This window comes from Dermochelys coriacea, chromosome 11 (assembly GCF_009764565.3).
Source record: "Dermochelys coriacea isolate rDerCor1 chromosome 11, rDerCor1.pri.v4, whole genome shotgun sequence".
NCBI lineage: Eukaryota > Metazoa > Chordata > Testudines > Dermochelyidae > Dermochelys > Dermochelys coriacea.
In genome coordinates this window covers 4,115,192-4,140,895 of record NC_050078.2, presented here as the reverse complement: position 1 = coordinate 4,140,895, position 25,704 = coordinate 4,115,192, and the positions used below count along the sequence as shown (strand labels likewise).

Below are 25,704 nucleotides of genomic sequence, written 5' to 3'. Positions count from 1 at the left end.
AAGCAAAGGGGGAAAGGTGCAATGCCATGGGGGGGGTGAGGGTGAGCCGGGGTGGGGGGGAAGACAAGCAAAGGGGGAAAGGTGCAATGCCATGGGGCGGTGAGGGTGAGCCGGGGGGGGGCAAGCAAAGGGGGAAAGGAGCAATGCCATGGAGGTGGGGGGGAGCCGGGGGCAGGGAAAGGTGCAATGCCATGGGGGGGGGTGAGGGCGAGCCGGGGTGGGGGGGAAGACAAGCAAAGGGGGAAAGGAGCAATGCCATGGAGGTGGGGGGGAGCCGGGGGCAGGGAAAGGTGCAATGCCATGGGGGGGTGAGGGTGAGCCGGGGTGGGGGGGAGACAAGCAAAGGGGGAAAGGAGCAATGCCATGGAGGTGGGGGGGAGCCGGGGGCAGGGAAAGGTGCAATGCCATGGGGCGGTGAGGGTGAGCCGGGGTGGGGGGGAAGACAAGCAAAGGGGGAAAGGAGCAATGCCATGGAGGTGGGGGGGAGCCGGGGGCAGGGAAAGGTGCAATGCCATGGGGCGGTGAGGGTGAGCCGGGGTGGGGGGAAGACAAGCAAAGGGGGAAAGGAGCAATGCCATGGAGGTGGGGGGGAGCCGGGGGCAGGGAAAGGTGCAATGCCATGGGGGGGTGAGGGTGAGCCGGGGTGGGGGGGGAAGACAAGCAAAGGGGGAAAGGAGCAATGCCATGGAGGTGGGGGGGAGCCGGGGTGGGGGGGGAGACAAGCAAAGGGGGAAAGGTGCAATGCCATGGGGGGGGTGAGGGCGAGCCGGGGTGGGGGGGAAGACAAGCAAAGGGGGAAAGGAGCAATGCCATGGAGGTGGGGGGGAGCCGGGGTGGGGGGGAGACAAGCAAAGGGGGAAAGGAGCAATGCCATGGAGGTGGGGGGGAGCCGGGGTGGGGGGGAGACAAGCAAAGGGGGAAAGGTGCAATGCCATGGGGGGGGTGAGGGCGAGCCGGGGTGGGGGGGAAGACAAGCAAAGGGGGAAAGGAGCAATGCCATGGAGGTGGGGGGGAGCCGGGGTGGGGGGGAGACAAGCAAAGGGGGAAAGGAGCAATGCCATGGAGGTGGGGGGGAGCCGGGGTGGGGGGGAGACAAGCAAAGGGGGAAAGGAGCAATGCCATGGAGGTGGGGGGGGAGCCGGGGGGGCAGGTGCAATGCCCCCCCCCCGCAGGGGCTGCAGCAGGAGGAGGGGGGGGTCCGGCGCAGCCACTCACCCAGCTTGGCTTGCTCCCGGTAGCTCTTCTCGTGGCGGCAGAGGCCCCGGCCGTGGAGCAGGGCGTGCAGCGGCTTCTCCTCGCCCTGGCGGGGCAGGCAGCGCAGCCCCTGGGCGCAGCGCTCGGTGTACACCCCGCAGGGCTGCCCCTCGGCCAGAGCGCAGGTCAGGCAGCACCCGCAGCCCGGCTCCTTCACCAGCTCGCAGCCCGCCGGGCTGGGCGGGCACAGGGACAGGGCTTTCTCGTCGCACGGCTCGCAGTGCACGAAGGAGCCCAGGCCCTGGGAGCCGCCGAGGCACGTGCCCAGCAGCAGCAGCAGGCAGAGGGTCGGGAGCATCTTCCAGGCAGGAGCGAGGATGCAAAGTTGGTTTTTAAAGCGGGGGAGGGGGCGTGGGGGGGGGGGAATCCCCCTCTAAATTCCAAAAAAAAAAAAAAAAAAAAAAAAGTCCCGGGAATGATGATGATGAGTTTGGCCTCAAAATAACCAGCGTGCACAGCCTGGCTGCAACAGGTTGCGGGGTGCACGGCGGGGGGGCGGGGGGAATAAATCACAAGCCAGCAAAGAGCTGGGTTGTGAAGGCTCCCTAAACCGGCAGCAAATATCCCACCCCCGCCCTGCCCCCCAGCAGGTTTCCAACGCTGGGCGAGGAGGGCAAGTGGGGAGCAAAGTTATTTGCGGAAGGGGCTCCTGGCAGGAGTGCTGCAAAGAATCATGAAACCCGGCAGAGCAGGTAGCGCTAGGCGGCTGGAGAGGCTGGTTGAAAGCACATTGTGTTTTGATTGGGTCGCTTTGCCTCCCCCCTCCTCTTCCAGCGCTGTCAAGAAAAGTTTTCTGCAAAAGTTTGTGTGTGTGTGTCTGTGCGCAAAGGCTGCAGAAGAAGAGTTAAAAAAGAAAAAGAAAATTGAAGGGGGGGGGGAAAAGAGGAAAAAAAATCCACTTTGTAGATCTCTCCACACTTTCCCCCCAGAGAAGTTTCTAAAGAGACTGAATACTGCCGAGCAGGCTGTCTTTTAAATAGACTGCCCTGGCTGCCTGCCAGCCCTTAGCTGCAATTTGAGATCCCAATGACACCTCAGCTTGGAGGGGTGCCAGAACTAGAGCAATGTCAGTGCACACTCAGAGTGAGTGGGGGTGGGAGCTGCAGCTTTTGACTTCTAGGTTTCAAACCCCGGCAACGATCAAGGATAATATATGATTGGGGGTGGGGAAGAAGGGAGGGTCACGAAAAGAAATTGCTCCAGTTTTCCCAATAACACTGGACAGTTAGGAGGGCAGCTCTGGCTAGGCTTGAGAGAGACACAGAGAGAGGATTTGTCTGGGAAGTTCTGTGAGCACAGTTGCCAACTTTCAAGTGGTAAATAAGCACCCCGACTTTCACAATGAGCCAAAAATCTAGCTAATCCCATTTCAAAACAAGAACCCCAACGCTCTATGTGACTAGATCCCCCCAGCGTGTAGTCTGGGACTGTGGTGGGTCCGCTGTGCACCCCTGACTCTCTCCCCCCCTTATCCCCACTTGCCTCCCTCCTTGCCAGGAGCCAATCACAAAAAAGAAGCAACAAGCTACAAGCCAAACAAGCAACAAGCCCAACAAGCTACAAGCCAAAAACTAGCCAACAAGCAACTCACAAACCAATTAAGCCAAAACCAAGCCCAATTTCTGGGTTTTTTTTGTGGATTTGGCATGTCTGTCTGTCTGAGATATCGCAGAGTGCTCTGTCGTTTTGATTTCCCACTGAAGTTCTAATGACTTTTAAATCACGCAGGGCCCAATCCTGCAAACATTGGCTATCAGGCATAGTACTTAGCACTAAGACATCATGAACACCCCCCCCCCCCGATTAGGCCCTAAATGAGAGAGATAATGTGCATAGGAGTCCATCAGTTGTAAGTATGACATGTATGTACCACATGTTAACACAATCACTTATTCAGGACTGTAGCTACAGAATGAGCAGAGAACATTCCTAACTGTGCATTGGTGCAGTACACAGCTGTATGCCTAATAAAAATATATTCTCCTTTGCATGCACACCTGTGCCACTGACACAAGTTCCTTGCACGGAAAACACACAGAGTTAATAAAACTGAAGGATGAGCATGACATAAGGCAGGGATAGGCCGACTGCAAGAACTGTGTTAGATTCCTCTCTGGAAAAGTGAGCTGTGCCTTGCAGGATGCCAGAAAGCAAGGGGAATTTTGCCACGCGAAGCACAATTTGTACATTTTATCTCAATCCTGTTCTACCCCATAAATTTCCCGGCCCACCCCCTCATGTGAAAAGAGCCAGACTTCTGGTAGGGACACAACATTCCTAAACACAAATGGTCAGGCCACATCCCTTCACACTAGCGTACAACAAAGTCCTTCAGCGCTTATTAATTATTTGTAAAGATTAACTTTTGTAGCACTAAATCTCCACTAATAAATACATCACCCGATCCCCTGACACTCCAGAACCGCTGTTAACAGACACAATACACCTTGAGCAACAATGGCAACAAAAAGCAGGTTTGGGGGGCTTGGTTGTGTGTTCTCAAAGTCAACTAAGTGATGCTGCCTTCAGGCAAAGGAAGAAATTGAAAGGGAGCGACCATTTCTTCATGAGATTTAAATTAAATATCAGAGCCCCCCCTTGCCCCTCCTAGTTCCATATTTCTTAGGTTGCTTCTCAGCTCACGCATGAAAGTGATTGCCTGCATTGCATTGATTTTGCCACTAGAATGCACCCTTATCTATGATAAGACATTGGGTCTGCTGCTTAAAAAGGTTAACTCTTTTTCTGCCAACATTGCCTAGCCTTAAGCCTGCCTTAGTCATCTCTGGGGTTCATTGTTTTAATGCATTGCTCATGTTTTCACCATATACATGGATTTTGTATTAAATGTGAGATTCCCTTTTTTTTTTCTGAACAATGATGCCAAAGTTTACAATGTTGTCAATTGTTTTTCTACAAGGAGGGTTTTCATAGGTTTTCTTGTAAACTATCTGTTTAGATCACACTTAGTTATTTCCAAATGGCTGTCCCTTTGGTAGCTGATAGATAGACAGATAGAGTTAAGACAACATATTTAAATATAAATTCTACATTGGACACTGATAATTTTTATGGAATATTAGTCATATCCTGCTTTTAGATGGACAAGGTGGGGGAGGTAATTTCTTTTATTGGACCAACTTCTGCTGGTGAAAGGGACAAGCTTTTGATCTACACAGAGCTCTCCTTCAGGTCAGCTCACCCACCTTGTCTCTGTGATGTCCTAGGACCAACGAGTCTACACCGACACTGTAAATATTCTGCCGTTGATTTTCGTGAGACTCTCCCATTGATTTTAAGGGGGGTTTTGCATGTCATAACAGCAATGCTGTGCGATTATATAGCACTTGGCACCTGAAGATCTTCAAGTACTTTGCAGGAGCGATTAAGGTGGTTGATCATTCCTCCCCCTTCATGGTTAAAGCCAGGGAAACCGAGGCATAGAGAAGTTAAATGGCTTGCAGACAGCAAGACATGGGCGGAAACAGCCATACAATACAGGGGTGAAATTTCACCCCACTCTGGCCCCTGCACAATGTATAAAAATGGCCAGCATGATGAATAAAGCCCCAGTTCCACTCATGGGAGGACGCCCTTGGCGTGAGCATTGTGGAAGACAGGTGTAAGGCCTGCCTTCCAAAGACGCCTCTGCAAGCCCAGCCACGGGGGGCCGGAGCTGGACTGGGAGTGGGTGGTGCGTATGAGGGTGGAGGTTCCCAGCAGTACTGTGGAGAGGCTAGGGAGGCTGCCCTAATTTGGACAGTTCCCTAGAGCTAAGTTACACTGGGGGATCAGGGGCGAGAGCAAAGCTGTCTTAAAGATACTCTAAATTCCTTCCGACTGGGTAGCAAGTTCTATGCTGTGCCCCCCTCTCCTAGCACACTCTCCTTATTCTCAGCTGTGTCCTCTAACCACAAGACCATGGCAAGAGGCAGTCTGAAGTCTTAAGCCAGTAGGCCTTAAACCTTTAGCCATAAGCTGATCCTGTCTGTAGCCTCTCGACTGAGGACTCTTCAAAATGATAAGAGCAGCCTCTGTCCTGTATGCTGCAGTGCAAGAGTGGGTATTAAACAGTCCCCTTGTCTGTAGTCTTGACAGAGTTGCCAGTGAATGGAGTCTGAACTCCTCTCCAAGGCTGTCAATCTGGCATGTTTCACCAGCCAGAAAGAAACCATTTCACTTTAAAAGAATGGAAAAAAAGAAAACAGCCAGTTAGCAGCATAAGAGAACCTGTGACTAGCAAAGATCATATCTCTCCATTCCTATACATTGCAAGGGGGTAGCAGGAGAATATTTGGAATTTATATAAACCTGTTTCTTATTTGGGGAGAAAACAGAAAGCATTTGGATGAAATCCATGTTTCTGTTAGCCTCTTCTAATATACTTTAATTCTATACACTGCATATTTTATACATGGCTTTTTGTTACAAAAGATCTCTTTGGAAAATGGTTACTGTTCTTTACTTCTCAGCTATGTTACACTTCATTATAATCCTCTCTGTAATGTGTAAAAGCCCTGGCTTTCAAGGATGTGATAAAAGAGATGGAGCGTATGCTTTAGTCTGGCCTCATCAGTGTATTTTGGTGCCACTTGGAATATCCAACAAGTTCAGAGGTGACTCACAATTATGGATGTTTTGTTTTTTTTTTCCTTAGGGAACACTGTCAAATTAGTTTCAGCCCAAAATGTAGGCTTTGTGAAGGAGAATAAAGTTTTATAAACATGAAAAGACGTGTTCTCATGCAATTAAAGAAAAGCCAGCGACAACAGCTATTTTGGAATCTGAACATCTCTTCACGGGGTTCAAGAGCATGGTGCTAGGGCACAAGAACCAGAGACTGAAAACTGACCAATAACAAGTGAAGTCAGAGAGAAGTGCAAAAAATAAACAGGCAAGAAAAGGGGATTTTGATTTCCAAGTTATTTTCCTATTGACTGTAAGGTATTTTTTGTATCTTGTGTAAAACATTCTTTTTTTTTTTTCTTTCCAAGTACGTTATTTTTCTCTCGACACTGTCCCTTTAAACAGCGTTCTGATTTGTAATCATAACAACCATTTAAGAAACCACTGCAGTTCTGTGCACCGAGCAACTTTAAAACCAGCTATGTACCAATACACAAAACACAATGGCAGAGCATTCTTGGAGCGGTGAGTGTAATAGCAGTTGTGAGGACTAGGTGGCATAGTGGATACATTGGATGTTTACCTCCAGGGACATCCTTTCACACATGGTTTGGGCAATGATGAATGAAATGATCTCTTTGCAAGCAGTTTTCTGTATCACTAAAATAACCTAAATACTTCAGTGCTTTAAGTGAAGACAGCATCAGTGTTTTGGTTCCTAACATGATTCTTGGGAGTATTAATTTTAAACCACACTAGCTCAACGCATTGGTCGTTGAGATGTGCTACACTGCCTGAGTATTGTATTATGTAAGATCTTTGGCCCAGATTTTCAAGTGATTGGCGGTTATGGGTGCCTCGGTTTTAGTAAAGAGGAGAATGATTTTCAGAAAATGCCAAGTACCCAGCTTCTGAAAATCAAGCCCATGTAAGCGGTCTCTAATGGGGCACCCCAAAAAACAGAGGCATCCAAAATCACTAGTCACTTGAAAATCTTGCCCAAATTTAAGTTTAACAAGGGTGCTTAAATTCCATGGGCAGAAACCGCTAAGGGGCAACATTCCACAATCTAAGTTGATTGGTGACCAGAGAACTTGGCCCAAGTTTCTTGGATTGATAGACAGTTATTTCATAATTAAAGGGCTATAGAGATTTTTCTTTCCTTTGCTTAGTGCATGGGACTGAGAAACAGGAGCCAATTCTCTCTCGGTAGGACATGAGGCAACACCCCATCAGACCCGAATGGGAGTCACATGGTGGAGAACAAGACCACGGGTTACCTGCTCTTCCCAGAACTCGCTGTATGACTTTGGCCATGTCATCTCACTGCTCTGGGTATCAGTTTCCTTATCGGCAAAACAGGGCTAACGAAAGTGACCTACATCATAGGGAGTTGTGAGGCTTAACTAACGAACATCTTCGAAAGTGCTCTGAGTGCCTCAAACAATGTGCTCAGGGAGTTTAACATTTTTTTTTATTATTCTCTCTCTTCTCCCTCTCCCTCCCTCCCTCCCTGCAGGCCAGCTTTTCACTGCAATTCATTTTAGATTCAAACAATGCCTCTTTGGCCCCAGCCAGAGGCACTGACTGTATCTCTCCTTAAGTTTAATGGTGAAAAGGTGGGGCTGCAAGCATCTGCTGAGGCAGCAAAAAGAAAAAAAATCAGTTGCTCTCTCAGTATCACATTCAAAAGGTGACCAAGACACAAACTCAAGACTGGAGTTGGCTGCAAAGTGAAAGTGCTCCCAGCTGAAGTGTAGAAAACACCTGCGTCTAATAAAAACAAAGAGAAACATCATCAATATCCAGCAAATAGTATAAATAAAAGAAGTATAAATTCAAGCTGACTCTGGGAAACTTGAACAGATGCCCCAGCCTGCTGCATTCTATAGGTGTTAAGCAATTATTTACCTTGTGGAGCAATAAAATACAGAGGGTTTGTCATGCCAACTGTTACAAAGCATGGTGCTTTTGCAGCTTCTAGATACCATGGCGATGGGTGCAACAGAAATACGCCGGATAGTTACAGTAGATGGAATCAGAGAGCAGCTTCTGGATAAGCAAGCTTCCTTAAAGGATCTTGGCACCTTCTGGGTTTTCCTTACCATTCCTATACATTTTTACAGATTCTGAGATGTGTCGTAGTAATGTAAGCAAGAGAGGGCACATTAGGAGTCAAGAGAGAAGAGTACTGATCTCCTGAATCCAGGGAATACACCTGCACCGTACTGTGTCTCCCTTGTCTCACTAATAAACATCCAGCTCTCTCTCTAAGTGATGGCTGCCTTTTATGTCCATTTGCAGATTTTGGCCATGAATTTCATATACCATCCCATATGCCAGACTTGTTGTGCAATGTCATTTCATAACCCCTGAGAAGTTTGAAAATAACTTCTCTTCCCTTACTGATTTGGTCTTTTACCATTTAACAAACATGGATCCTTCCTCTGCCATCTTGGGTTATCATGGCACATAAGCTGACATGGCTTTGCCTGCTTTACTTCCTTGTTGCTTGTAGCATGATTGGGGTGGACTGGCTTTGTGCAGGTGGCGTGCTGAGAGCATTCCCATTGGTCATGTCAAAGACCTGGCTGGGCACAACTTTGAAGTATCAACTCCACCAACAGCCTCGACTCTCCGGAGCATATCGGAGCAGTACTTCAGGTCACTGAGAGTAGAGATCTCCCTACAGAAGAAAGGTGTGCGGGTTTCTGTGTGCACTGAGGAGAGGCATGAATAAGTAGGTTGCATTGAATAGGAGACATGTCCATTGAGGTATGTGACTCCAGAAGAGCAACCTTGCTTGAAATCCAGCCAGTCAATTTTTTAGGATGGCTGCTGAAGTTCTCAGAGATGTCAGCATAATTCTGGGGCCAGGTTTTGCTAGTTAATTTGTGCTTCCTTTGATAGCCACCTGCCTGGCTGTGTAGCACAGTGCCTAAATACTGTGGATCCATAGTAACCAGTGGTCAATCTGCTTTGAAATATTCTGCAGCAGTGTGACAGATTGGATTTGACTTTTTAAAATAAAAATGTCCATTAGGAGAAACATTAAGTTAGGTTACAATTTTGTCCTGCAAGCAAATATGCTTATTTCCTTTCTTTCTTATCTATTGCTCTATTTAATCATTTTCTCTTAGAGTTTTCTGTAGGATCTAAGTGCTGCTTCATAGCATCTCTTAACCCTTCCTTTATTAAGTGTAAAAGAGGAGGAGTGCTGTCTAGTGGTTAAAGCACATGAGTGGAAATCAGGAAAGCAGTGTTCTGTTCCAGCCTGTGTCATGGATCCACTTTGTGACCCTCAGTTTCCCTGCCTCTAAAGTGGGAATAATGTTTCCCCACCTCAAAAGGCAGCTGTGAGGCTTAATTATTTGCAGAGCACTTTGTGATTCGAAATGAATGTTGCCATGGTGAATGACATGGCTTGAAAGCCCGAAAGGCAAAAGTCCTTTGCACAAGTACAGAATGCCTTCACCGTGTTGGTCCCAGGATATTAGCTAGACAACGTGGGTGTGGTAATATCTTTTATTGGACCAACGTCTGTTGGTGAAAGAGACAAGAATTTTGAGCTACACAGAGCATCACGTCCTGAAGAAGAGCCTTGTGTAATTTCAAAAGCTCGTTTCTTTTACCAACAGAAGTTGGTCCAATAAAAAATATTACCTCATCCATCTTGTCTCTCAAGTACAACATTGGCAGTGGGCATGGAATGTCCACCTATGTTTACCAACAAGGAGAAAGATCGGTGTTTAGTCGTCATGGCCCATTCAAATCCTGGCCAGTCTGCTGAGACTGTCATCATGGGTCCAGTTAGCACCAACCTTAATGCTGGCTTTTGTGATGTGGACACATGCCCACTTGGAACTAGATTGAGACCTAACAACTCATTCCAAATGGGACATGGAGCAACTGTCAGATACCAACTCCTTTCAGTTCCTACTAACACAGGCTGGGTGCGGGCCCTTTAACTAATTCCCAGAAACCTCCACGCCCCACATCTCTAACATTCATCACAATTATTTTCTAACGACAATCCTGCCACTTATTTTCTTTCTTGTTTCCTTCCTCCCCCGAGTAATGAAAATATGACTATGGTATTTTTCCAAGAGCCGTTGTTAAGCAATTACCCCACGCCCCTTCTTTCCCCCTCCTCATTTGAAGTGTTTCAAGCTCTGCTGGATTTCTGGCCAGCGTTTTCACTGAGTTACCTTTCTTGGTTGCCAAAAAAGCTAAACCAAAAAAAAAAAAAAAGTTATAATTTTCCAAGATTACTATGAATTAAATTTATAATAGTCACAGTTTTCCAGCCAGCTGGGACGTTGACAATTTGGAGGGTTCACCCATGCCTAGAAATCTGCCTTTGTAGCTCTGCTTTTCCTTTGTTTCAAAGATTAAAATCTCAGAACACACAGTTGACACTACACTTGGGAGGGGTCGCTACCATTTCTCCATCTGCTTCTGCAGCCTCACTGGAATCAATAATGCAGATGTCCCGGGGCGGGAGAATGTTATCACCTAATATGCATCATGACTAGGAAGTACAGATAGGCCCTAGCTATATACTCTGAACTATGCATTTTCTTTTCCTCATCCACTACACGTGCTGCCACATTTCATTAACCCGTTCATGACACCCTCACCTGACTGGGTTACAGCAAACGCTATTTAGATGTACCCATGTAGCAGCTTTCCCCCCCAACATGACCACTTGTGTGTGTCTGCATCTTCCACACTGCTTGACGGTATTTGTAACACTGCATTCTGGGCTGCTATCCTATAGTGCTTCAGCAAGGGAATACAGTGGCTGGAGAATATTCACAAAGAGCACCAGCAATGAATTCTGGGATGTCCAGGGAGCTGGATGGAACGAGGACTGGCCAAAAATGTTCCACAGGCATAAGCGGGAAGATTTCCCACGCTACAAAAAAACAGTGGTTTGAGCATTGGCCTGCTAAACCCAGGGTTGTGAGTTCAATATTTGAGGGGGCCATTTAGGGATCTGGGGCAAAAATTGGGGATTGGTCCTGCTTTGAGTAGGGGGTTGGACTAGATGACCTCCTGAGGTCCCTTCCTATCCTGATATTCTGTGATTCTATGAACAACAAAAAAAAACCAGAGTGCTGAATGGGTGACAGGAAAACACTCAGTCATAGTTACTGGGCTAGCTTTCCCTTTGACCCCTCTCAGATTTCTCTCAAGTGCATCGTTTCAGGTGACAGGCCCCATGCCTTCATTTCTATCTTGGTGGAATCCCACAATTCACCCGACTGTTAGACTGGGCCTGCAGCACCCCAGTGTTCCAACTGTGATTGCTCCTCACCCTTGACGGTGTTGGCCATCTGCACGGATTCTGTGTGGAAGCAGTGACCAGCATGTGATACGGTGACTCTGAATGGCTTCCTCCAAACAAAGTAGTGTTTCTTTAACCATAGGAACATGTCATTCAGAGAAAAGGTGTCAAACAATAAATGGCCTACATGCATACATCCTACTGAAAATTTAGCATTTCCCTCAAAGCCTAGGAAGGGACAGCTATTTAAGATCCAGTTTTCAGAGTCTGTCTCTGTGCGTTAGTCTTCTCTCCTCCTTGAGCAGCTCCCTGACAACCTACTCTCTCTGCCCAGGCTCAGGACCCAGGTTTTTATCTCCTTTAAGGGTTCTTTGTTTCATGTTTCCCTTCCGAAGGCCTCCTCCCCTGTCCCAAGCCAGGGGCTTTGGGCCCAGCATGGTCAGAGGCAACATTTCGAAGGCGTTGACACGTGCGTTGTCAGTTTTGTACTGGTGACTGGGATATCTAAAGCCATCGTCTGCCTACCTGTGGTTGTGAGGTGAGCTCCTGCAGGAGTTAACCCTTTGCAACCAGATAGCAAACAGCATAACAACAAATAAACAGAGGCACACATAATATTAATGAAAATAATTCAAATAGCTCTCAGGTTCTTCACACGTCCAGGCTGGTGGTAGGCGTGACATAACTGGCTGCCATGGTATTAACTGCATTGTATGTAGGCACAAGCCAACTTTAGAGCCTATCAATGTCTTGCTAACTGGTTACAAACTCAGTTAAAAGTTGCAGCACAGCCAGGGTCTTAAAGAGGGAGGATTTGTGTGACCCTATGGCAGGTTCAACTTTTGATTTTTATGCTGTGCTTGCTTGGTTTGACCCTGCATTGCATTGTGGGTTCATATGGGCCTTGGGAAGATTAAATAAGGAGCCAGACAATTGTCTTATCAACCTGTTGCAAAACCTTTTGCAGTCACAGTTTTTCTTTACTGTAAGCCTACCACGAGGTCTCTGCCATCTGGCCATAACTTCTGCCACAGCTGGATCCTTTTGCAAGTTAATACATATGTCCGAGGTCTTGCGCTTCTCAAGGAGTCTGTGGATTTGACGTTCAGGTAGGCAAAGGGACATGACTGAAAGGACAGGAATGATGTCTGGAAGGGTGGGCAGGGTTCAGGGGAAACCATGATCTCCAGGCTGGGCAAGCTCAGGGGACTCAACCATTGGGATGAGATGAGGTAGGTGTGTGTGTGGGAGGGTGTGAGTAGGGTCAGAGGAGTGACCTGCATCAAACCCCTGTTTTACACCCTGTACAATCCCACTGACTTCAATGGCAATTTCATGGGGGTGTTAAGTCAGGACAGAATTTGGCCCTTTTTCCAGGTACAGTAAGTGTGCAAAATGTATGTGTGTGTGCGCGCGGGGGTGGGGGGAACAGGAGACGGACTCATTTATGGAGCTGAATAAGTCATTGTTTCACCTGTGCTGCACCGTGTACATAGTATTCTCCACTTCCTCCCCAGGGACTTGCCTGCTCTCGCTGTGAAGTCTCCCTTCTCTCCTTAGCTTGAACCGGGTCCCTCTCTGAAGCCATGTACGGTAGTGTGTTCGAAGAGTCCTACAACAGCACACTGTAGTGGGTTGCATTGTTCATCTGGGCACCAGCTAATGCCTTGCAGCTTCAGCAGCACTGAGACTATAAACACCCTGATCCAAGCAACCCACAGAGTGCACCAGTCTGGAAAAAAATTGAGATTGGCCCCTAAAATATCTCATTGCTTCATTTGATAAAATAAAATAAAACCAAATACGCGCCCCCTCCCCGGAGAAGTAATGAACTGAAAGGCAATCCAAGAGGCAGGGAGGGAAGAAGGAGCCTGTGCCAAGCACCGAAACAGTGGGGCATTAAACATACAATCGTCTCTAAGCTTCCAAGACTCAGAGCGCACATCAAAGGCCCGAATTGGGTCCAAGCCATGGTTTTTTGTTTGTTTTTTTCCCTAGGCCCATGAGAAAAGTTTCACAACCTGGGGGCAGGCGCTTTGCTCTCTCTCAACTTTTCTCCTTTGCTTTCAGAGCCATGATGGGCCCTGAGAGAGAAACTCATGGTGAGGGAGGGGGACAAGTTGATGCCTGGTGTTAACAGTACTGACTTTGCTGAAGCCGCTGGTGGGGTGAAGGGAGCACATGGTGCTTTCAGGCAAGGCCGTTAGCTTTGTGCATTTGCATCAAGAGACCACTGCAATTCTTGCGATGTTGTGTCTCTGAGCTGGGTCAGTGCAGGACAGCTGTGCATCCTCATGGCACTGTGCATGTAGGGATGCAATATACCAACAGCTGAAATTAATTCAGGATTCTTTACCTTCCCACCAAGCTGGTCCTGCAGGGTGCCAGAGAGACTGAGAGCACTTCAGTACAGGCCGTGACGGTATTTTCAGGGGACGGTTCACAAAGGGTGCATTTCCCAAGGAGGCAGCGTTGCCTAGAGGCTAGTGCACTGGACTGGAACTCTGGAGCCCTAGGTTCTTTAACAGGTTCCCCCACGTGCCTGCTGGGTGACCTTGAGCAAGTCATGTCTCCTCTCTGTGCCTCAGTTTCCCCATCTGTAAAACAGGGATAATGCTATTGACTTCCTATGTAAAGCACTTTAACATCTACTCAAGAAAACTGCTCTGCCAGAGGTATTATTGTATTGTTATTACTAAGGGACCCCAAAAGGTCTGACAAAAATGGAGTTCTCACTTCTGTTGACAAAAAACGTTTATGAAACCTGCTACTGTGGAGATTTCTCCTGCAGCACGTAACAAAAGTGATGCCACAACATAAAGAGATTGCATGAGCATCACAATACGATGCCACATTACAATGCTGGGAAGAAAGCAGAGGTGTTTTCCTCCCTAGACAAACTAAATTAACCATGTATTTGTTTTTATGCCCAGCAAAATAGCCTTGCAGAATTCACAATCTACCCATGAAAACAGGTTTCAGAGTAGCAGCCGTGTTAGTCTGTATTCGCAAAAAAGAAAAGGAGGACTTGTGGCACCTTAGAGACTAACAAATTTGTTTGAGCATACAGCTCACTTCAGCTGTAGCTCACGAAAGCTTATGCTCAAATAAATTTGTTAGTCTCTAAGGTGCTACAAGTACTCCTTTTCTTTTTTACCCATGAAAAGTGAGTCTCATCCCAAGAAGATCAGGGCAGGTGGCCATCCCAGATTTATGATTCACAGCATTTTGGGAAAAATTAACTGTTAGTTTGCTCAACTGGTAAGGGAGGTCTGTGTCTCTGGAGGTCTCTCTTTGACTGATTTGGTCAGAGAAGAGGAGGGATGACTAGGGTTTACAACATTAAACCCTTCTCCAGGAAAGGGATTTCAAGAGAGTTTCTCTAGAGCAATGGTTCTCATACACTGGTCACCAGAAATCCTTAGAATGAAATACACTGAGAACCAGGCAGTGCAAGATTTCAGTGTTGGGAGGGGAAACATGTTCACGAGATGATCTTTTTCTTTCTAAATGGCTTGTGGAGGAGAAAGCTGGAGAGCCCTTACTCTGTAGTGAAACTGCACTTCGGGAACATTGCAGACTGAGCAAGTACCCCAGGAGATCTTCAGGACTATGCTACTTTCCTGTAGTTTATATAATTGAGAATGAAGCTTTCTTGCTGATCATAAGGCCGTACGCAATTTTAGGCAAAAAGCACGTTCATACACCCCTATCTGCCTTAATTTCTGTGGTTCATTTTAATTCTCCCTTCCTGATTTTTCACCAGCCCCCCTTCACTCCTCCTTCTACAGAAATCCCTCAAGCCATCCTGATCTAATTTATATTCTGTTTCAACTGGCTTCCAAGGTAACAGGTTCCTGTCAATACTCTCTGTGATATAGGTCTGCCTGCAGTTTCCATTTACTGCTAGCATCTCAGTTTTTAAATGATGCCCCTTAGTTTGTGGCCCGTTCAATGATAACACTTCTGTTCACTTATTCCATTTCTTGCCTTAATCTGAAAAGTCTCGACAAGTCTCATCTTTTCGAACGATAAGCAAAACCTTCTGAACATCACAGAACATAGATTCTTCAGACCTGGTATTGTGTATTTTGCTCTCCAAGGAACCTTTTACAAATCAGAAACTTCCTTCTTGTGGGACTGCACACAGAAGTCCAGACAGGGCCTAACAAGGGCCTTGTACTGTAAAGTCACAACATCTCATCTTTTGTTCTGAATTCAGCCCCTCTTCCAGCACAACCTGGTATCTTGTTTACCTTATTTTACTAAAGGTGTGCACTGAGCTAAGGTTTCTGTGATTTCTTCCCTATCTCACCCATTTTCTTTCCTTGGGCAGTATCGCTGGATGGCAATCATTTCTTTCATCACATGCTCCTGAGCTAGGATCCTTCCTCTCAGATTAATTAAATTACATACCAATATGTCTACATGTTTCGTCTGCTCGTCCAGTCATCTAGATGATCCCTGAGTTCCTCCAGTGCTTCAGGGGAATGCATGCCTCTACTGAATAAAATGTTTTAGACTTGCTCATGTAAATATTAGTTCCCTCTAGTAGGAGACTCAGAAATAAAGCAGGCAGGAGAATGCTTTTTCTGTCTTGGGAAAATTTTCAAGATTGCAAAACGTTTTCCAGTCCTGAAGAATTGGGACAAAAAGTCAAAATCTCAAAATATTTTGCAAATCAAAAATCCTAAAATAAATGCAGCTGAGGTCAATCAAAACATTTTGTTTAGATAATTTTGAAATGTTTTGTTTTTGACTTCTTAAAATTAAAAAAATACTATAAATTTTGAAATGTAAAGTCACTTTGAACGGAGAAATGGAACTTCGTTTCAACAATTTTGACCTTTTTCCCCAAAACTTTTTCAAAATGGGAAAGTCACCCAAACGACCCTTTCCTGTAAAAAGATTCAGTTTTGACAAATCAGCATTTTTGATGGAATAATGTTTAGTTGTAAAATCCCCGACCGGCTGTAGTAAGAAAGGTTTCTTCGTTAGCCCTGGGGGTAGCTGGGCTGTGGTTTTGGTGACTCATGACTCATTAGCTATATCCCGAGGCTGCCTGCACGTGGTTTAGAAACACAAGGTGTATGAGGTAATATATTTTATTGGACCAACTTCTTCTGGTGACAGAGACAAAACTTTATGTGGTTTAAGATGATCACTGCACATCCGGCTGCAGAGTTAAAATTCATAGCTTCTTTCTCCTCCAGCACGAGCAATTTCCATGAGCACACTGAGGCTAACTCATTTAAGGAAATAGATGAGTTAAGAGATCAAACAGCTCACACATACTGATTCCCCACAGGCCTGACCCCCTTCTAAAGAAACTCCACATAATGGCACAAACTATTAAAAGAATAAAATTCCAGTGGGCACCACAAAGTGAAATACAATAGAAGTGGGACCAGATGTAAGAGGAAGGGGTTCAGACTCTACTCTTAGTTCTGTGAGTGCAGTTTCATTGAAGTCAATGGGATTGTATCAGTGGAACTCAGAGCGGGCCTTAGATCTGTTTAACGAAGACATTTCCAAAATACCAGTGTAACACTGACAGACCCGAGTCATTGGCGGGCGGGATCAAACCTGGGACCTCAGTGCATGAGCCACTACCAGATAAGCTGAAAGCCAACTGGCTCTTAGCTAAGGCTGTAGAGCAATCTCATTAATCTTTCTCTCTCTCTCTAAGTGGTCTTGGTGCCACTAGATGGGACAGAACACCACACCCAGAAGGTGTATGGGTTACATACTTTCCCTAGCTGAGGAAGAATGTCCCAAGTTTCAGAGATGTAAGAATGGCCCTACTGGGTCAGACCTAGGGTCTATCTAGCCCAGTATCCTGTCTTCTGACAGTGGCCAGTGCCAGGTGCTCCAGAGGGAATGAACAGAATAGGTAATCATAGAATATCAGGCTTGGAAGGGACCTTAGGAGGTCATATAGTCCAATCCCCTGCTCAAAGAGGGACCAATCCCCAATTTTTGCCCCAGATCCCTAAATGGTCCTCTCAAGGATTGAACTCACAACCCTGGGTTTAGCAGGCCAATGCTCAAACCACTGAACTATCCCTTCTCATTTGCTGTGACGGAAGCATTTGCATGGTTGGTCTCTTTCTTTTGTGTGTGCTATTTTGCCCCCCAAACCAAAAGCTTCATTCTCTTTTTTTCTAAATAAACTAAATCCACCCACACAAACACACACACAAATATTAGCAGCTCAGCAAACTCCAGCCCAACAACAAACCATTATGTATGTATCTAAGTGCCCATGAATATCCTGTATGGGTCAGCACACAAAACCCACCATTTATAAACAATGCTACAGTGTCTAACTAGAAAGAGCTACTTAGTGCTAACAAGAAACCCTACAATAATAATTCATTCTGTTCAGACCCGCATTCATGAGCAACCTTCTAATAAATGACTGCAAAGGCCTCACCATCCACGACCAACTTTGCAACGACCGACTAGTGCATGCAGCCCAGAGCTCATGAGCAACCCTACCAAAATAAACCAAAGTACAGACCTGGAGAGAGTGGTTGTTTTTCTGAAAGATATGGTTTAATACAAGCATAGCTATTGGACCTGAAGCAGGAATTAATATAGATAAATCCTATGGTCTGTGTTATGCAGGAGCTCAGACTAGGTGATCACAGTGGTACCTTATGGCCTTAAAATCTATGTCTCTAAATAGTGAGAAAAATGTTTTGTAAACATGTAAAGCAGTTTCTAAACAGAATCTTGCTTTGATCGTGTTCACAGCCATTTGTATTTCCTTCTCCTGAAAAACCATGTGAGTGGGGGTTTTGTTTGTGGAAGGAATCTCATGCCCAGAAGCGAGATTGATATAATCACTACATGGAATTAATTTAGAGGGGAGGTGCAGATCATCCTAAAAAGGTTGGGTCACCCAGCTGGAGGCAGAAGCAGGAGCCAGTAACTCAGGTGAGTGATGACAGCTCACATAGCAAATACTGAATAGTGAATACTCGAGGACAACTCAGCGGAAACACCTGAGTGTAACGTCGGCTGATAAGTGCATCTATGAAATAGCCATCGAACCATTTTGAAGGATGAACAAATCTGTAAGAATTGCAGGCTGTACCCAGACAGGCACCTGCCCAGGGAACCAATAGGGAGGCTGTACCCTTTCAAATCGGAAAAACTGCCAGGTGGGGGGTTTTTTTTTTTGCTTTGTCTCTCGGCCTGGAGAGAGGGGAAGGCAGCAACAAGCTGAAAGCTTTAAGCCAGGTTTGGGAAATCACAAGCATCATACCTAGAAACTCCTCATTTGGAACCCCAGATATGTAAGTAGCACTGGAAAAGTTAAGACAGATGCGATTAGGAACTCTTTTGGTTGTTTTGGTTTGTGGATTCCTCTGTGCTAACCCCAGGTGCTTTTGTTTTGCTTGTAACCTTTATGCTGAACCCCAATAAAGTTATTTTTGGTGTTTAATCCCTAAAGCCTGAGTTCTCAGACGTGTTTCTTTCTTTTTTAATAACATTTACCTTTCTTTTAAAGAATCTTTTGATTCCAAAGTCCTTAGACAAGGGATTGGTCTGTGCTCACATTGCTAAGGCAACCGGTTGGTAATTTATTCTCAAGCCTCCCCAGGAAAGAGGTTTGGGGGGATAGGGATTCCAAGTGACAGTTCCCTGAATATTTGTGAAAATCACTTGATGGTGGCAGCAATATCTGTCCAAGGCAGAAGACTGTGCCTTGGAAGAGTTTTACCCTAAGCTGGTAGAAGATAAGCTTAGGGTGTCTTTCATCTGGGTCCCCACATCTGTACCCCAGAGTTCAGATTTGGGCGGATATACCCTGACTGATGCTATAACCAACTGCCAAGCTCTGCTCCTTCAGACCCCTTGATGCTGCCTTCCTGGACTTCTTCTACCCTAGCCCGCCAGCAGACCCCTCCCATACCCTGGAACTGGAAATCCTAAACCAAATCTATAGACTTCAACAAACTTCTGCTTTCATTGGGTTTGACCTTCCATCTCTCCCAGGTTTCAGAGTAGCAGACATGTTAGTCTGTATTTGCAAAAAGAAAAGGAGTACTTGTGGCACCTTAGAGATTAACAAATTTATTTGAGCGTAAGCTTTCGTGAGCTCTACAGCTCACTTCATCGGATGCATCTCTCCCAGAGCTCTCTCCCTGTACAGCCAGATCCTGCCCCTCTATCAGGGCTCACCACCCAGTGGTTGCTCTGTGTTTCCCCTGGCCTCCTGCCAGACTTCTCTGCCCACAAGGGCCAACTCTTTGCCTAGGCTTCTTCCTGGTGTCTCCACTCTCTGTTCCCAGCAGCCTTCTAATGTGTGCTCCCTTTCTCTAGAAGCCTTCTAACGTGCATTTCCCTTCCCCTGCTGGGCTTCATTTTTAATTAAGTCTGGCCCACCCTCCAGGTAGCAGCAGCCAAGTAACATAACTGACCTCTCAGGTCTACCTTAACCCTTCCATTGCCTGCGTGGAGTAACTCCTCCCCCCAGTGCAGCCATGAGCATCCCTAAAATGACAACAAATGCACTGGACCCACTTCTCACAAGCATCCCTGTAATAACAAGAAACTAGCTGTGTACACACAATGGAGATGACAACTTTGGTAATTAAATAGATTTCAGTCTCGTGAGTCCCACGTGGCCGTTATGCACAACAGTGAGAAGAAATTAAAAAAAAAATCCAATAAGAACTATTGTAAGTTGCATTTTGACCACATCCATCTTAAAGCTCCACCAAAGTTTTAGCCTGGAAACTATTCTGTTTCACTTGGGTCTTGAGCTGTGGGTTGAAATGTATTTTAAAATGAGAGGACACTGTGCAGTTTAGCCAGGGTGAGTACAAAGAATGAGCAGACAAGAGGATCCTGGTTCTAATCTCTCCAGAGCCACCGACTCATTCTAGGATCTTGGACAAGTCACTTGACTTGCCTGAACTCTGCAGAGCTGGAGATTTGAGGAAATAAATAGGATTCTTACCAAAACCCCAGAAGCTGAGTTTTCCTGGGTAAACAAATTACCAAAAAGAGGGAACGCCCCTCCCCGCTCCCAAACCTCTCTCTCTCTTCTTTGCGTCTCATAGTTGAAGAGAAAATGTTCAAAGTAAAAAGCTTGACCTAGCAGCGGTCTCTGAATGACCTTGCTTTGGCTGTGAAATCTGCCTGAGCTTTGCAGAAGCAGGTTTTTAGGGCCTTTTCTGGTCAGAGAACAAAGATATATTGTGACGGTGCACTCCATATGCTTTATGAAAATATGTTTATGAATGTGAATATGATGTAACTGGACTATGTTTTATACAAAAGGTCTCTTGTAAGGTATCGTTTCAAAGCTTATAATCTACTGAGTGTGTTCATCCGATTTGTTTGCATGTGTTATTTCCAGGTCCGGAGTTAGGAGAATAAGATATAAACTCGTATTACTGATGTGAACATATTAAGTGGAAGCCATTAAGGGTGCTTCAGAGTCAATGAACTGTCAATGGCTCTGTTTATTTGCAAACCTTCCTGGGTACGAGTGGGCCAGCCGGGGAAGAATGGAGGCTGGGGTCTCACAGGACATGTGATCAGGTCACCTGATACTGGAATCCATCTTCAATCTGGTACTTTTCCATTTAGAAGGAGGAGTAGGGATCCAGAAAGACAAAAGATTCCTGCCTTGTTCCAAAGCTATAAAAGGAGGTGGAGCAGGACAAATGGGTCCCAGCCATGAGAAAACCCCTGCTTACCACCTAAGATGTCTGCTGGAGCTAACAAGGACTGTACCAGGGGAATGGATTGGGCCCAGACTAGGAAGGAGTCTAGTCTGTGAAAGAAGCTTATTGGAACATCTCTGAGGGTGAGATATTACCTGTAATCAGTTTCTTAATGTATTAGGCTTAGACTTGCGTGTTTTGTTTTATTTTGCTTCGTGACTTACTTTGCTCTGGCTGTTATTACTTGAAATCCTACTTTTTATACTTAATAACATCACCTTTGTTTATTAGTAAACCCAGAGTAAGTGATTAATACCTGGGGGAGCAAACAGCTGTGCATATCTCTCTATCAGTGTTATAGAGGGCGGACAGTTTATGAATTTACTCTGTATAAGCTTTATACAGAGTAAAACAGATTTATTTGGGGTTTGGATCCCATTGGAGGCTGGATGTCTGGGTGCTGGAGGCAGGTAACCTGCTGAGCTGTTTTCACTTAAAGCCTGAAGCTTTGGGGGCATGGTCCAGACCCTGGGTCTATGTTGCAGCACGCTAGCATGTCTGGCTCAACAAGACAGGGTTCTAGAAGTCCCAGGCTGGCAGGGAAAATGGGCTCAGAGGTAATTTGAGCACATCAGGTGACAGTCCCAAGAGGGTCTCTGTGACAGAACCCGTTATATATAGATTTATTTTAAAAGGAAATTTTATACAGACTTTGCATTATACTTTCTTCTGAGACCTGATATCAAGCCAGTAGCCTTTCCTCTCCCTCCACCCTCACTTTATATCACCAAAAAAAATAACATCCCAACCTCTCTTCCTCTCTCTGAGCAGTGATGGAAAGTTGGGTGTTTGTAAGCCCTGTTTTCTGTGCGGTTTAGTGCCAAAGTTACAGCTGCACAGAGAGACAACGCAACAAATCTGTGGCTACAGGCAGCAGAGTCCTACCCTCCATGGGAGGAACTAGTTCGGATTAGCAACCCAAACCATATGAGCTAAAGTAGATTCACTGCTAGCTGCTGCAAGTGCTAAGGCTTTTATTATTTTGTCTTTGGCTAGAGGGCCACACAATCACAAATGGTCGTGCTATGCTGGTAAAACACATGGCAAATACACCCATTAGCTGGTACATAACACCACGCATGGTGCAGGCCTCTAGCTTTTCACTGAAAGACAGTGGGAATGGCAGAACAACAGGCCTGACAGGAGACATCTGCCAAACTTTCTGCCAGTGCAGTTCTGTAGTTTTGACAGCTTTCCCCAGGGTCACAAGCCCCACCAGTGCAGCAGCCCACTGTTGTATATCCTTGGGGAGGGGTCGGTATTAGTGCACTAAGACTCATTTTTAAGGTAAAGAACCAGCAGCTTGGATTGAACACGTTGAACTCAGTGAACTGACTCCTCCCAAAGCGTGCTGTTCCAGGAGGTCTTTGTGTGGGAATTGTGATGAGTTGTCTGCAATGGTTGCTCCAAAGTGCCAGAGAGGATATTCAGTTGATCTACCTGGAGAAAAGGGCATTGGAAATTTCATTAGGAGTCTTCACTCTAAATTAGGGCAACCACCTGTCAAGGAAATAAATATCAACTGTCTAAAAAAAAAATCTATGGCAAAGTTTGCTGTTAAGGGACACCAGCCCACTGTGGTTTCTTCAGGATATAAAATCAGTATCTGGTCATTTGCATGTTTATTGCTTGAAAGCAGCCTCTTGATCCCATCAGTAGGGAATTAGAGAACATTAGGCACCAAATTACCTGAAGCACGGTTTTCTGTCCCCTGGAACAGAAGAAAGAAAGAGGGGTGGCTAGGAAATGCCAGAGTTCTAATCTCATCTCTGTTCTTGGGCAAGTCATGTGATCCTCTTGACCTTGGTGACCACATCTGTAAAATGGGGAGAATTAACTCTCCCCCTACTGCACTGGGGGTACTGAGGATTAATGAGCTAATAAGTATAACACAAAGGACCAGCTTCCCAGCTTCAGCAAACAGGCATAACTCCACTGAAGTCAACAGTGCAACTTCAGTTTACACCAACTAAGGGTCTTGGCCTCAGTCTTATTTACTCTTCTCCTTTTTCACTTTTTCCCCCAAGGAAACCTTTGTGGACCTCTTAGAAACAACATTAGACACCTTTAGCTGATAATGCATATGGCGGGAAAGAGGCAAGAGACGAGGAGAAGCAATTTAGAAGCTTGAGTCTGATCAGCTGTGTTGCTCTGTGTTTGAAGAAGAGGACTCATCAGATCTCAGTCTACACTGGGTTACCATCATTTTTTCCCTGTTATGTTGCTCCTTGATAATGACCAAAAAAAAATCTATGGAGAAAATGTGCAGGATGCTCTCCCGCTGAAATATTTACAGGATCAGCTGAAGAGACTAAATACACTCGCTCCTGATTGGCATGAGTTTCCCCTCTGCCAAAGTCAGACATGCTAGTGCAGGCTATTGCAATTAGACAATTCATTTCCCCTGCAAAGCAACCGCTGTGCTCGGAATGCTCACCACTGGGCCACATGCACCGAGTTTGTGGCACCAGAGGTCTTTGTTCTGACACGTAGCCATAAGGGGATGTCTCAGTGAGAACGGACAGCAGCCTTTGTAAAGCAGTGACTTCTATATGGTTACGGGGTGGTGGCTGCCTCAGGCAGGGGATCGGTTTCTCTGTGAGCGGCCCAGGAGGATAAGGAAAGTAGCACCACAGCCATCTTAGACTTTCCAGGAGCCAGACTCTTAATCCAGCCATGGAGATTACTTTCAGGGTGGTGATCCATACTCTGTTAAAGGATATCCCCAGCAACTTCTTTCCTGCCAGGCTGAGGAGTTTTTGAGATGTAGTTCCTTGATTAAGTGGAGGCTCTACGTGCATGGTGAAACATGACAAAACCTGAGCTTGTCATCTTTCCTTTAAGGTCCTCCTCCCTTTCTCCCTTCTCTATTGTGTTAGACAGTAGCCCACTCATCCCATTCAGCCAGACTTGTAGCCTCAGTGGCATTTTGGATTCCTCTCTCTCTCTCTTCACCCCAAATATACAGGTTTATCATTAAACCCTCCCAATTCTTCCTCCATAACATCTCAAGACTCCATCCTGTCTTTTGTTAGGTACTGCCACAACTACCTTCCATTCCCATCTCACTCTGCTCCAGTCTATCCAGACCAGTGCCTAATTTGTAATGAAAGAGGTGCCAGGGCACAAACCATCTTTTTACTTTCATAACTGATGCAGCAAACCCAGAGATTCTGAGGCTATGAACTGCCACGCCTAGAGGTGCCAGGGATGAGCCCCAGCACAAATGAAGCACTGATCTTGACTGAAGTGGCTAAAATCCACCTCCTCATCTGCTACTTGGGCCATGTCACTCTCCATTTTGACTAGCTCCACTGGTTTCTTCTCACCACTTCTCATTCACTTCTTCAGGGCCCTACCCAGCTCCATTCCTCTCTATATCTCTGCTCTATCATACCTCCTAACCCATACCTCTCCGGCAACCAGATTTGCTTCACTGCTTCCTTTATAGCTTTCTTTTCCCACCCTCATCTCCATTCCTTCTTCCATGCTGTCCTCTGTGGCCCAGATTGACTTCCCAATCCCAGTGTCCTCACTCTCTCCTTTTAAAATCCCTCCTATCGACCTAACTTCTTTTGCAGAGCTCACAAATCCTAACCCCCACCCCAACAATGCATATTGTCACTAACACCATGTATGCATTGGATCCAGTTCTTCTTGGTGTAACTCCACTGAGTTCAGTGGAGTGACTCCTGATTTACACTGGTGTGTGTACTAGGACCGAGACCGTCGTCTCTCCACATCCAGTTCTGATTCTTGTTATCTGCCCATTGAGATGGGAGGTACCTTTGGAGAGGGACTGTTTGTTCTGAACATTCTGTGCACCAAGTACATGATCGATGCTCACCAATAATACACAATAAATAACATAATTTGCATTGGTGGAATGCCATAGGCTCTTTAGTACCTGCATTGCTGCAGAACTTGTTCTAGATCACACCTTACTGAGTAATTCAATACATTTTTAAGGTGTTGTGAAAAAGCAACCTTCGTCCGGGGTGTCCCCTGGCAGCAGACTGCGGCATGACAGGGACACCTGCCTGAGTGTCCCCCTTTGTCTGCCCATGAAAGGAAGATAGTCTCTTAATGTCCCATCTCTAAGCATAATTTATTCACAAACTTCCCCAAACCTTGTAATAAAACCATTTTCCAGTTTCCACAATAAATGCAATGACACAACAGCATTTCCATTCTCTACTTTAGGGACAACACCTCCAGTAGCACTGGGTTTCCATTTCCATTTCCCCCCCATTCCAGGCCTCACTCTCGACATCTTCCACCTGTGAATGGCCAGGAAGGATCCTCCTGACTCTTATCTCAGCCCCCAAGTCAGGGCTCCAGCAAGAATGCTCCCCAGAGTGGTCCACTCCCCCGGCCTCCCTGCCTGTGAGTCTACAGCTGCTCAGGGCAGGTCCCACCAGGATCCAATCTCTTGTTTCCGGGCTTGGCTTCCCCTGACCAAGCAGAATCTTCCACTTTTCCCTGAGGTCGCTGCCCAAGCCTTCTGTTCATCTGACCAGCCTCCCCAGCTGCTGTGTATTCATAGATTCCAAGGCCGGAAGGGCTCATTTTGATCATCTAGTCTGACCTCCTGTATAACCTAGGTCAGAGAACTGCCCCCATAACTTTCCTCCTAGCTCCTCACTGGTAACTCACATTTACTGCTTGCCTTCCAAACCCAGCTCATGCCCAAGCAATGCCTGCCAGCCAGCTCCCTGCTGCCGCTTCCTCCCCCCTCCCGAGTCCTCTCAGGGTCTGATTCTCCAGGTCTTTGCCTCTCCTGGTTTC

General features: G+C 46.2%; 1 protein-coding gene and 1 long non-coding RNA gene across 2 annotated transcripts in view; both read right to left on the bottom strand.

The window, feature by feature from the left end:
* IGFBP5 (insulin like growth factor binding protein 5) overlaps positions 1–2,211 on the bottom strand; it is a 32,941-nt gene extending 30,730 nt beyond the window's left edge. The window contains exon 1 of the mRNA XM_038422723.2: positions 1,216–2,211. Coding sequence (XP_038278651.1) covers positions 1,216–1,552 — 337 coding nt within the window. The 5' untranslated portion in view covers positions 1,553–2,211. The remainder of the gene's footprint in view (positions 1–1,215) is intronic.
* Positions 2,212–21,632: 19,421 nt separating this feature from the next.
* LOC122458008 lies at positions 21,633–23,517 on the bottom strand. Its single transcript, XR_006277823.1, has 3 exons — positions 23,354–23,517; positions 22,606–22,732; positions 21,633–22,356 (listed from the first exon to the last, which is right to left on the bottom strand). It is a non-coding gene; the product is annotated as an uncharacterized LOC122458008 (long non-coding RNA).
* Between the last annotated feature and the right edge of the window lie 2,187 nt (positions 23,518–25,704).